Below are 12,503 nucleotides of genomic sequence, written 5' to 3' on the forward strand. Positions count from 1 at the left end.
TCTGGCCTAGAACAGCTCTCCCCTTCAGCTTGGTCCTATCAGACAAGGTCCCTTCAGCTCCACCCCCACCCCCTGCCTCAGACCAGCCTCTGCCATCGGATTGGTGCTGTCAGACAGAGCCCCTCAGATATCCTCCAGACCAGCCTCCCCCTCAGACTGGCACTGCCAGACAAGGCCATCTCAGATAGGGTGACTGTCCCAGTTTTCCTGGAACTGAGGGGTTTCCCAGGACAGTGCTAGAACTGGGAAAATTCCAGGGAAACCAGGACGAGCTGGTCACCTTACTCAGATCTGCATGTACCTTACTCACAGATTAACCTCCCTCATTGGGACTGGACCCACCAGACACTCTCCAGATTGGCCTACCTCCTCAGATTTGTTCTTTCAAACAGGATCTCTTCAGGAACAGGCCCCAGGTCAGCATGGCCCCCTCAAAATAATTGTCATACAAGGCCTTCTAATTAGCTCCTTCAGATTAGCTCCTCCATCAGAGTGGCCCTGTCAAAGGTCCCTTCAGCCTCTTTCCTTAGACTGGCTCCATCAAACTCCCCTCCTCAGACCCACTTCCTCTCTCCCCTCTGAGGAGAGGGTAGGGTGGGGGATCACACCTGCCTGCCCTGCCCCCAGGGCTTCAGCCCTGCGTCTGTGGACAGGTGCTGCCTTCTGAGGGTCCTGCCTCTGCCTGGCCAGGTCCAGTAGCTCTGGGTTGTGAGCACAGGGGGCATGTGGGTCTTGGGATATAAAGACATGCAGGTCCAGGGCATAGAGCTGGGGTCTGGAGCCAAGAATTCCATTCTCTCCCGTGTAAGAATGACCTTCCTCAGAGCCTCAGCCTGTGGAGGGGTGAGCTCACCAGCTCTGGGGAGTTCCTGGGGCCAAAGGCTGCCCGGGAGGGATTCCAGCCTACTGTTTCCCTCCTGCCTTCCTCCCACCTGGCTGGCTGCTGGGAACACAGATTGTGAGCCTGTGTGCTGATAGCTGCTGGCCTGGGAGCTGCAAAGAAAGATGGGTGGGCAGCCGAGAGGGGGCAGCAGAGGCCAGGAGAGCCCTCAGTGCAGGCTGGAGAGGCGTGGCAGCCACAGGCCGGGGTCTGGACCAGAGTGGGCTCACACGAGGCAGGCAGGGAGAGGATGAGAACCAGGGAGGAGGGACAGAGACCCAGAGATGGAGATGGGCCTGGAGATACCCACAGAGAGACAGAGTTAGGGGCCCACACTGAGCTGGGGATGGAGACACACAAAGACAAGAAGACAGACACAGAGACGGGGATGGGATAGAGACCCAGAAAGAAACAAAGCTAGAGACCAGGACAAAGACCTCTACAGAACTAGGACTGGGACAGAGAGATGCAGACAGAGGTGGGAATGGGGACAGCGAGAAGACAACGGGAGCAGAGACAAGGCCAGCCTTCTAGGAATCGGCAGAGCCACACTGGGAGGAGCGGTCAGGCGGGCAGGGGGCTGATAGGCCAGTGCCTAGAGGGGGCCCCCATTCCCAGCGCATCTTAGGCGAGCAAGGAGAACTAGCTGGCAGAAAAGCTGGGCCGCTGTGCACACTGGGCCTGAGAGCCAAGCATTCCCTGCCCCCTGCCAGTCCCTTGGCAGCGCTTTAATTCTCCAGGTTGTGTTTTAGTTCCAACAGCTGACGTCTGTACTTATCCCTGGCTCCCTAGAACCATCACGGGAAATAGCGGATGTGGAGGGCGTGTGCCCAAAGGAGGGGGCAGTGGGCAGCAGCCAAGACCCTCCAAAGCAAGCAGCCTCTGTGAGGTTGAGGGGCCAGGACCCCCGAGGAGGGGTGACCACCCAGCCCCCAGGCCCAGTGCAGTCCGATGTGAGACACCACCCAACCAGCTGCCTTGGGGCTTGGGACAGGGCTGGATCTGTCCTTAGGGGGCTTGGGGTCGGGGGCAGGGAGATACCCCTAGACCTCCTCTCTATGGGCCTCTGACGCTCCAGCAGGCCCCCTCCCCTCCTTCTGCCCCCTCCTCCTCTCTAGGCCCCACGTTAATTGCTTTCCTATGTTGCTAATAGAGGCCAGATTGCTGATGCCCGAGCCCTGGGTGGGTGGCGGGAGGGTCAGGGCTGACCAAGGCTCTCAGAGCAGGAAGGCAGCACAGGCCAGAGAGCCCTGAACCTCCACCCACCCCATGGATGGCAGATGGACGTTCAGACACATCTGATTGTAGGAATACAATATTCTTGCTAAGAAAGGATGGCCCCTGCTCCCCAAGTACAGGTGCAGGCCCGAGCCACACCTCACAGGGACCAGACAGACCAGCAGAGCTGGGGTTCGGGGGACAGAGACCGCTCCACGACCACCTCTCAGATGTCTATCCTGGGAGCCTCTCCCAGTTCAAAAAGCCTGAGGCCTCTCCACCCTGACGCCAGGGCTTTGCTTCCCATGGGGCTCCCGCCCGGTGTACCCCGCTCCAGTGCCCGGGCTGGAGGAGAGCGGCCATCTTCCACTTCCAGCCCCTCACCAGGCCCCACGTCAGGGTCTGCGAGCCGTCCAGGCCCAGTTCAGCGTGAGGCGAGTGAATCCCCCTCCCAGGGCACGACCCGCCGCCAGCCTGGTGAGCCCAGCGCGCAGCGTCTGTTTCCTGGCTGTGGTATGAGAAGGGTGTGAATCAGGTGTGCGTGTGGCATCGGGGTCAGTGCCTGCTGGGTGGGGACATCAGTACGGACACGTCTACGTGTTGGCATGTTCACAGCCTGGCTCCACCACCCTCTTCCGGCCCCAGCCCCCCACCCCCGGGCCAGAGGTGCCTACCGACTTGGTCCCAGCTCTGAGCCATTCCAGCCAAGGAGCCTCAGTGAGGGGGACTCTAGGGGGGCTGGCCCTGAGCAGGCCTGGGCAGCCAGGGCAACCCACCCCCCATATGAGGAGAAATCAAAAGGACCTTGGAGCCCCAGATTGGGGACCGGAGGACTAGGCAGGGTATAAAGCTGGACCGTGGACCAGCCACCCTGTAAAACTGAAGCCCCCCCAGCCCCACACTGAGTCCGAGCTGTAATCTAATCTGAGTGTAGACCTTGTGCCCTTTAACTGAGTCCCGAAGCACCAGTCAAATCCCCAATCACACTCCAAGCAGCCTCCTCCTCCAGGAAGCCTCCCTGCCTGTCCAGGCCCAGGCCCCTGGCTGAACTCCTGGTCTGACCTGCATGAATTCCTGGTCTGCGTCTCCTGGCTGACAGCTTCCCTCCCCCACGCCCCCACAGATCCAGCCTGGTCTCCTCACCTTCTTGTCTCTACTCTGTGGGCAGAGTCCGAGCCTGGGCGCTTATGGACTGCAGCTCCAGAGCTTGAAAGGCCTCTGCCCTGGCAGGACTTCAGCAGCCTCCAGGACTTCTGGTTACCCCCATGTGGGACTGGCTTCCCCTGGGACCCCTCACTCCCCACCACTCCTCCCCTGGCCGCAGCCTGTGTTCCGAGGTTTCTGTGTCCCAGGCTTTAGGGAGGCATTGGGGTCAATCTCCAGAGAAGCCCTACCCCCCAAGAAGCAGGAAGGACCACCCCTGCACCCACATCTGCCTGAGAGCTCAACTCTCTCTCCTCACGGTCCCCATCCCTAATTTCTTTCCTCTCCCAGGCCTGGAAGGGGAGGGGCCCTGGGAAGAGGGGTTCCCTCCCAAAGTCTAGTCCAAGGACTCATGAAATGGTGACGTTTAATGAGAACTCCCTACCCACCCCCCACCCCTGTATATACATCTATAAAAAATTCAAATACAGCAAGTTACCATTGAGTCAGACTAGAAGGGACTGACAGGGCATTAAATACTGTGGGGTAAGAGCAGGGGCCAGGGGAGGGTCATACAAAACAGGGGCAGAGGTGGGGGGACTGAAAAGTGTGGGCGCTGGGGGGAAGGGGATGGCTGGGTCCCCCCAGCGTCAGGAGCTTATAATCTGATGGTGGCGACAGAGGCCCTGGGACAGACAGGAGACTGGGGCAGGAGAGATTATGGATGTGAAGGGCTCCCCTCAGGTCCCCCAAGGGCTCCTGGGAGTCGCTGGCGTTGGAGGGTCCGGCCCAAGGGGGCAGGGCGAGGGTGGGTCTTTGGTGGGTGGGTTAGCTGCATGGCCCTCCCCGCGGAGGGAGGGAGGAGGGCCGGCTTGGCGTGGCAGGGCCAGGGGGCGGCAGGCCCCGGCTCACCGGGGTCTCTACAAATTGTGTCTGAAGAGAATGCAAAAGGTCTTCCTGCCCGTGTGCAAAATAGGAGCCGGGGTCTGCGGCTCTGCTCCAGCTTCCTGCTCCGCGGGGCTGCTCCGACAAGTCCTCGCGATGCCGGCTCTGGGGAGAAAGGGAGCGGGTCGTGAGGGATGACGGCGGGGTGGGGGTCCCCTCAGACTCCCCCCACCACCCAGCCCCACTCGACCTACCAGATCAGAAGACTGCTGGCAGTGGTGGCAGCGGCAGCCAGGGCCAGGATGACAGGGACCCTGACCAAGAAGGGTGCCGAGGGACCCCCGCCGCTGCCCAGCTCCTCGCGGTCACAGATCTTCGTGGTGGGTGGGGGTGCCAGCGAGCTGGTGGTGCTGGTCGTGGTCTCTGGGGAGCATGGGGGAAACTCAGGGCAGGGCCGGGGTCCTCCCCAGACCTGGGGGTTGGTGAGGCACTCTGTTCCTGCTTCCCGCCCCAGCCCAGCACCGCCTCCCTCATCAGGCAGCCCCTGTGCACTCGCTCAGATGTGCTCTTCCTCCCCTATCAGACAGACCCTGCTTTCCAAGACTCCTAGGTTATATCCCACCCAATGATGACTCCTACCAAGGATGGCCAAACAGCAGGAACCAGGGAAAGCAGGACAGACAGACAGGAGTGAGGCCACCACTGAAGCAGAGGCTCCAAGTCCCGAGAGGAGCTGGAGGGGCCAGGCTACAGGGAAGCCAGCTGAGGGCACAGGCTGTGGGGTGGGGGGGTGGGCTCACCTGGGGCCTGGGCCTCAGTGGTGAGGTGTCGGGGCTCCTCGGTCCAGGGGGTGGCATGGGCGGCCACGCTCCAGTCGCTCCACGTCCCGATCTCATTGTCCTTGGCCGCCACCTGGATGATGTACTCCTTCCCGGCGTAGGCATCCGTGATGGTGTGCGCGGTGCCATCGGACAGCTCCACCTGCAGCCAGACGGCGGGACACGGGCGAGAAGGGACACCCGGGGCGGCAGAGTGAGGCATCCCCTGGAGGAAGCGAGGACACCTCGGGGACAGGAGAGTGAGGACACCCCAAGGGGAAGGAATGAGGACTTCCCTGGGGGAGAGAAGGGGGCAGTGAGAATATCCTGCGGGAGAGCGAGCCACCTCGGGGAGGACACTCCAGAGGGAGGGAAGAACTTTCTCGAAGAAAGGAAGGAGCCTGTTAAGGAGACTAGCAACACCCCCAGGGAAGAATCAGGACCCTTTTGTCAACCCAGATCCCACGCCTCCCTCTACCCTGAGCTTGACTCCAGCCTCAGTCCTAGCGGAGGGGTGACGAGTGATGGGGGTAGGGGGTTGGGTTGTAATGCCGCTCTCCTCCCATCCAGAAGCAATTTAGTAAGGTTATGAGCACAGACACTGGGGCTAGGTTACCCGCTTTGACCCTTACTAGCTGGGTGACCAAGTTGCTTAATTTCCATGTGCCTCGACATCCTCATCTGTAAAATGGTAAACAGCAGTATCTCTCTCAGAGGGTTGTAATGAGGACTAACAGCATGCAGTAAGCACCAGACTTCAGCCAGCACGGTTATCATCAGGGGTTCCAGCTCAGAGTCAGGGATCCCAGGTGCCCACTGCACCCACCAGCCTGGCCCAAAAGGGGCCACCCCCTCAGGAAGTCCTCAGTGTGATAATCTCTGCCTGAGGCAGACACAGGCTGGGAGGGCAGTCCCTGGCACAGCAAGACAGCAGGACAGCTGCTCCACTTCCTTCTGGAGGCATCGCCACTGCCCCCCCCACCCCCACCCCCACCCCGGGCTGGCCCCATCCTGCTGCTCCCCCCGCCCCAGGCTGGCCGGTCTGTCCAGCACCCCTCCCAGGCCCAGGCCGGGCGGGCTCTGGTTCATCTCAGCAGCACCCGCCGCCTCATTAAGACGCCTCGTAAACAGGGGCAGCCGGCGGGGGTGGAGGAGGGGGCCGCTCTGGGCCACGTCTGCTTCAGGGCTTTCTTGGTACCTGTTTCAATCTTCCTCCCCGGAAAACCGGGCTCTGGCTACCTGTGAGGGACCTGTGCATGTGTGTGTGTGTGTGTGTTCTCGTGTGCACAGCGGGTACACGGGAAGCCCCCCTCCAATTCCTGCCAGTCCATGGCCTTGATGCAGGAGGTGCTGCTAAAGGTCAGGGTCAGGGTGAGGGTCAGAACCATTTTGGACCCAGACCCTGGGCTCAGCAAGTCCCTCTCTCGGCTCCAGTAGATGGTTGGGCTCCAGATTCTCCTCTCCTGGCGCTGAGGCCCCAGTTTCATCTCCAGCCCACAAGGCCCTTTTCTGTTCCACAAAGAACCCTCTGGCTGATAGCCCCAGATCCTTCAACAACTCCCTGCGGCCAGGATTCAGCCCCTAGGCCCCCCTTTGTTTCTGTCCCTGGGACCTCCACATCTGTCCTTCTCCAAAAGGAGGGAGCCCTGGGGAGCAGATCCAATCGTCACCTCCCTGGCGAAGCTCCTGGTGGGCACCGCACCTCTAGGAATGTGGCCAGGAGCCCAAAGCTCTCCTGGCAGCCCGTGTCCGTGTCCGAGGCACAGCCCTTCATCTCCCTAGGTTGTCACTGATCCTTTAATCCACACTCTTAAGGGAATGGCTGCTCAGTCGGCTCCCTAGTGGCTGGCTTCGGCCTGGCAGGCCTCCTGTCAGATCTGCTGTAGGCATCAGACGTGCCCTCCAGGCCTGCCTGTGGAGTCTGGGCCAGAGAAGAAGAGGCAGGGATCCTACGCTGGGTCTCGGAATCACCTCCCTCCTCCCCCTTGTCCATGCCGAGACCGTCCCCATCAGACCTCCTGGTGCCCATTCCTGTTCATTCCTGGTCAGAATCTCTCATTTCCTCCTGAAAATCCAAGTGACATTTTTCTCTGCTCACCCTCTGCACCTCCTCCCAACCATACACCTGCCTCTCTCCAAGTTCAAGGATGTGGGAGAGTAGATTCTGCTCATTGCAAAACTCAAGTTCAGGAGAGCCGTAAATCTAGCCAGCCCCAATGCCAATGAGACGTGGAATGGGGCTAGGATGTGCCATGGGCCACGCACGTGGTCACCACGGAAGCCCGCACACTCTGCAAGGACCACATGGGTTGGGCCGGCTCTTCCGTGGCGCAGGCCAGTACACGGTCCTGGCATGTTAGTCACATGTATGCGCAGAACGCAGTCCCTGCTGGGGGCCACGTGTGTGCATGCATGTTCCCGTGTGTGCGGTGGGCAGTGTGCCAGGTCCACTGCAAGGCGTGTGCGCCGCGACGCGCGGGGCTGCTGCCTGTAGCTCGTTAGCGGGGGAGGGGGCCTTGTGAAACTAGACCCTGGTTATTAGTGATGCATTAGGCGCGGGCAGCTGGCCAGGCGGGAGGGGCTCCGGACTCTGTCAGGGAACATGTGAGCGCGTGAGCAGCCTTTGTGGGGGCCAGGCCCGCAACCCGGACAGGCGCCCGGGAATCAAATTACGGACTTTAAAGGCCAGACTGGAGCGGGACATGAGGAGCTGGAGCTGGAGCCTGGTGGATGCAGTGGGGGTGAGGTTGACCCCAGGGGGCAGCCTGGGTTTGCCCCCAGGAGCACCCTCGCAGGCCCAGTCCTGGCCCATAGACCTCAGCGTGGTCTCCATGTAAGAAACCCCCAGTCTGCCCCAGACCCTCGACTACCCCCCACAAAGCTTGATCAGCATCCCAGGCCACAGCCTGACCCCACCCTAACCCATGTCCACTGCTTGGTTCCTAGTCCAGGTCACTTCCTGACCTGCTGCCTTGAGCCGACCATCAGCTAGACCTGACCCTGGAGCCCTGACATGACACTGGACTCATGGCCTGAGCTTACATCCTGGACAGCTTGACCCCACTGTCTGATCCTGACCCCTTGAGCCCATCCGTGAGTCGTTGAAGATTATCCTGTCCCTCCAGTTGGCTCAGGCTCAGAGCCTGGGCCAGATGCAGAGAGATGCCTGGTCAAGGCCAAGAGCAGAGGTAAAGGAAGGGAAGTGCCGCCCGCACTGCCTGCCATCTCCCTTCCAGTATTTCTCTTCACTACCCTAGGGTGCCACAAAGTGCAGCCAAGTTCCTGCTGCACTCGTGGGGCTCCCTGGGAGCCCCTGAGGGCCTTGGAGCAGGACACCTCCCTTGGCTCCATCCACGCCCCCAGGCCCACCTCAGGTCCTCCCTCCCCCCAGAAAGCCTCCCTGACTTCCCTCAGGCCCCACACTGCAGCTGCTTCCTGGAATGTGGGTACACCCAATGCGTGGCTCTGGCCCAGGCACCCAGGCCCTGCGCTGGACAGGGTACTCACATGCTGCCACTGGTCCAGGATGAGGGGTCGGTAGCGCAGAAAGAACTTGAGAGGAAAGGACTCGGGGTCGGGCCACGTCGAGGGGGTCTGCCACGTCACCTCCAGGCGGCGAGGGTTGCTGGGCACTGGCCGGGCTACCACATTTTCCGGAGGGTCAGGCTTCACTGTTCAGGAGACAGAGCTTCATTACCACACTGATCTCTGGGAACAGCCCCACTTTGTCAACCCCAACATCATGTCAACCTCATACCGCCAACCACTGTCATCGTCATCGTGGTTGCCAGTTCCTCTTCTGTGTTGTCAACCCTGGCAACCGCCACCAACAGCCATCTCATTACTTCCACCTCTGACATGCCCCATCATCAACCAATGACTGTCACTATAGTTACTGTCACCAGCTCTTGATCTCAACATCCTAAATTTCAACCCATCACCCAGCCCCATCTTCATGATGACCAGGACCCTGATACACGAAGCCAATGTGATGCCTCCACCATTACCACTGTCGCCCCGTCATCCCTGGCTCACCCCCTCCTGCACCAGCGTCACTCACTACCCTGAGCCTGGTTCTTCACCTCATCGTTTCCAGTTCCAAACTGAGACACAGCTTTCCTTGAAGAGTCTGGGTTTGAAACTGCTCTGTGGATCAAGGCTGAAAGACAGTCCACAGGTGTTGCAGGTCTGGGCTGGAGGTGGGCTGAGACCCAATGGGAGCATCTAAGGACCCAGCTCATGTAGAAACAGTCTGGCTGGGAACCAAGCCATGGGAGGGGAGGGGAGCAGGGGGCAGGCAGAGGGTCTGGCTGGGATGGAGCAGGGGCAGGCAGAGGGTCTGGCTGGGATGGAGCAGGGGCAGGCAGGGGGTCTTGGCCGGGATGAGGTGGGGCAGACAAGGGTCTAGCTGGAATGGGGCAGGCAAAGGTCTGCTGGGATGGGGCAGGAGGCAAAGGGTCTGCCTGGACTGGGGCAGGGGCAGGCAGAGAGACTGGATGGGATGGGGTGGGGGGGAGGGCGGTATCTGTCCCAGTCCTGTCTCCTGCTCTGACACCTCATTCATCACAGGCCGTAAGGAAGCCATTAGCGTGGGGGGGGCGGGCGGGGGTGGAGGCTGCAGCTGCACAAGGGTCTGGCCTGGCCTGCCCCCTCCCCCTCCTGCATGTTCTGGGAGCCAAAGAGACTATGGGAAGAGCTGCTAGAGAGGTCTCTTGGTCCCCACAGGTAAAAGACATTCACTCACGCGATCACAGGTGTGTGCACACCACACACATGTGCATGTATACACATATGCACACACCACCTATACACATGAACAGGCATGTACATGCCGCAAGTGCCTGTGCATGTGTGAACATCTCCACCAATGCACGTGTACACCTGTGGCACACATCCGCTCCCACACTCCCACTGGAGAATGCAGCAGGGACCCCGTTCCCCCACACGCACCAATCGTGAACTCATCGAAGGTGATAGCTGTGGCGTTGTGGCCCAAGGCATTGCTGACACTTATGGAGACCTTGTACTTGACGGTGGAGAACAGGTGCATGTAGCGGATGTGGCAGCGGTTCTTGAGGGCTGGGTCCTTCTCACAGACCATAATTTTGGAGCCGTGTCTGGGGAGGGGCGGGGCCCAGGCACCGTTACCAACAAGGGTCAGATGGGGCAGAGGATGGGGGAAGGTCAAGCCCAAGGCTGGGCTGGGGTCTGGACTGAGGACGTGGTGGGGGGTTGGGTGAGAGGTCAGAGGTCAGGGTTGGGACCCGATCACAGGCGCAGCTACTCACAGCACAGTCACATTGAAGGTGTTGGGGATGTAGGTGGGAGTGGGCAGGTGCCAGCTGCAGTAGAAGCCTTTGGGGTAAGTGTTGGAGCGGCAGCTGAGCACGGGCTCCCGCGGCGGCACTGGGGGGTAAGGACAGCATGGTCAGGGCACTCTTGGAGCCCCCAATCCCCTGCACTAATGTGGGGACAGGTGGGCCCCAGAGCCCCAGCTCTCCCTCCAGCCCCCACTGAACCCATCAGGGATGCCAGAGGTGGTGAGGGGGGGGGTGCTGTCAGCGAAGGTCTGAGGCTTCCCAGGCCACAGAGAGCCAGATGTTTAATTAAAGAAAAACAAGGGCTGTGCGGAGAAGGAGCCCCCCCCCCCACCTGCTCGACGGAGGTGGGGACTGCAGAGAGCTGGGGGCTGCGGGCCTCAGCTCATCAATCACAGGCTGGAGGTGCTGCCTGGGGGGATCGGCCCCAACCCCACCTCGCCTGCCACACCGTGTCAATTCCCAGAGAATGATGGGCCTTGGCAGGCAGATGCGACAGAGGCCGAGGGGACCTTGAGTGGCTCCTCTGATTGCTGGGGTGACCAGGGTGCACTTCCTGAAGAAGAGACACACCAGGCTTCGCTTGGTGGTGACAGCTTCAGGAGGCCCTCGGTAGAGACAGACAGACACGAGAACAGGCCTGGTGGCTGCACAGGAACAACAGCACTTGGCAGCCGTTCGTGTGCGTGTCTGTGGGTGCCTCTGGGTGCATGTGTATTGCCAGCTCGCCTGTGGGTTACACGAGTGAACGACCACCTGGTAACCGAACGTGGGTACCGACACAGGAGAGACTGCGGATGAGCTGGCGAATGTTCCCGGCTCTCAGAATGCAGGCCTGTGTGTGTGCATGTGCGTGTGTGCATACTCGTGCCTGCCGAGAGGAAACTGCTGTTCCCTTGGTGTGGCCTCGTCCCAGCCCCAGGCCCCAGCTTCTTCATCGGAGAATAAGGAGGCCCAGAGAGAGACGGGGACCTGCCTGGGGTCACACAGCCAGCAGAGCTGGGCTTAAACACCACCCACGTGACCATGCATACACACTTGGGAAGTCCTTTCTGCTGTCTAGTCACACTCTTTTTTGCTGCAGTGAGCACTTAGCCCAGCTGTCCCAACCTCGGGCACTGGGCAAGGCGTGAGGCTAGGCGGCTCAGGTTCTTGGAAGGAGGCAGCTTCTGTGATCTGACCTAGGCAAGGAATGTCCGTCCGCGGCTCCAGGGACACTGACACCTCCCTCCTGTGCCTCCCTCCGCCTCCTGCCTGACAGGTGGACAGGAAATGGGAGGGGGCAGCACAACAAGCCAGGGACAGTAGAGGGGGAGTGTGCGTCTATGCTTGTAGAGTGGCCATGGTGACAGAGGGGGGAGCCGCGGGCTTCCATCCACAGTGTACCCGGGCTTGTGTGTGGCTCTGATTGCATGTCCCGTGCAATGGAGGGGCCTGGGGCAGAAGCCCTAGGGCCTGGTTCTGGCTTTGCAGCGGGAGGCATGAAGGAGGCAGGCAGGCATCAGGAAAGCTCCGGTGTAGCAGATGGAGTAGACAACACTGCGCAGAGTCAGCTCCACTCCCCAGGCCCTCAGAGAAGGGTCCAACTGAGCCCCCACGGGGCGCAACCTCTGTTCAGACAACTGCTGGCTGCCTCCCCTGGGAAGCCTTCCTGGTCCCATGTCCATCTCGTGTCTGTCCCATGTTCAACCTGCGGGCCTCTGGGTCCCTTCCCTATCTGCCCAGGGGCAAAGAGGCATGGGGGTGGGGTGGGGGGAGGCCAAGGACACAGGAAGTGCCTTGTGGGGGCCCGTAGGCCAGGCCAGAGTTGGCAGCCGCCCCAGGAGGAAAGGACATTCCGAGGTCGGCAGAAAAGTCTCCACTCCCCGCTCCTGCCCGCCCCGCCACCCCCCCCTTACCCCCAGCTTCAAAGGAGAAGGGCGCTGGGGACAGGGGGGAGGATTGAAGCCTGCAGAGTCAGCTCGCTGCCACCTCTTCAGAGGGCAGAGCAGGCCACGGCCCTGGACTCGCCGGCCCCCCCAGCCAGTCTCCCACTGACCAGTCTCCTCCATGCCTCTGACTGTCCTCCCCCCTCAGACCAGCCTCCCCTTCAAACCTCCCTCTCAGACCGGTTCCTCTCCCTGACTGGGCAGGTCACAGGGGGCTGGGGGGCCAGGCGGGGGCTTTGTCTGTCATCTGGCTACTCCTGCCTGGCTCTGGGCCCCGAGCAGAGAAGGGCTTGGGTTTCCTGACAGGGACCAG

At 60.9% G+C, this 12,503-nt stretch overlaps 1 protein-coding gene across 4 annotated transcripts in view; it reads right to left on the reverse strand.

The window, feature by feature from the left end:
- Window positions 1-3,636: 3,636 nt before the first annotated feature.
- CNTFR (ciliary neurotrophic factor receptor) overlaps window positions 3,637-12,503 on the reverse strand; it is a 37,698-nt gene continuing 28,831 nt past the window's right edge. For 3 of the 4 annotated variants that reach the window (XM_058302015.2, XM_023583172.3, XM_058302014.1), the window contains exons 5-10: window positions 10,233-10,350; window positions 9,895-10,061; window positions 8,452-8,615; window positions 4,927-5,107; window positions 4,381-4,549; window positions 3,638-4,291 (exon numbers count right to left, since the gene is read on the reverse strand). In XM_058302015.2, coding sequence (XP_058157998.1) covers window position 4,291; window positions 4,381-4,549; window positions 4,927-5,107; window positions 8,452-8,615; window positions 9,895-10,061; window positions 10,233-10,350 — 800 coding nt within the window. In that variant the 3' untranslated portion in view covers window positions 3,638-4,290. Of the gene's footprint in view, window positions 4,292-4,380; window positions 4,550-4,926; window positions 5,108-8,451; window positions 8,616-9,894; window positions 10,062-10,232; window positions 10,351-12,503 lie in introns of all 4 variants that reach the window. The other variant, XM_071216825.1, reaches the window with a different exon arrangement.

This window comes from Dasypus novemcinctus, chromosome 8 (genome assembly GCF_030445035.2).
Source record: "Dasypus novemcinctus isolate mDasNov1 chromosome 8, mDasNov1.1.hap2, whole genome shotgun sequence".
In the NCBI taxonomy this organism is placed as follows: Eukaryota; Metazoa; Chordata; class Mammalia; order Cingulata; family Dasypodidae; genus Dasypus; species Dasypus novemcinctus.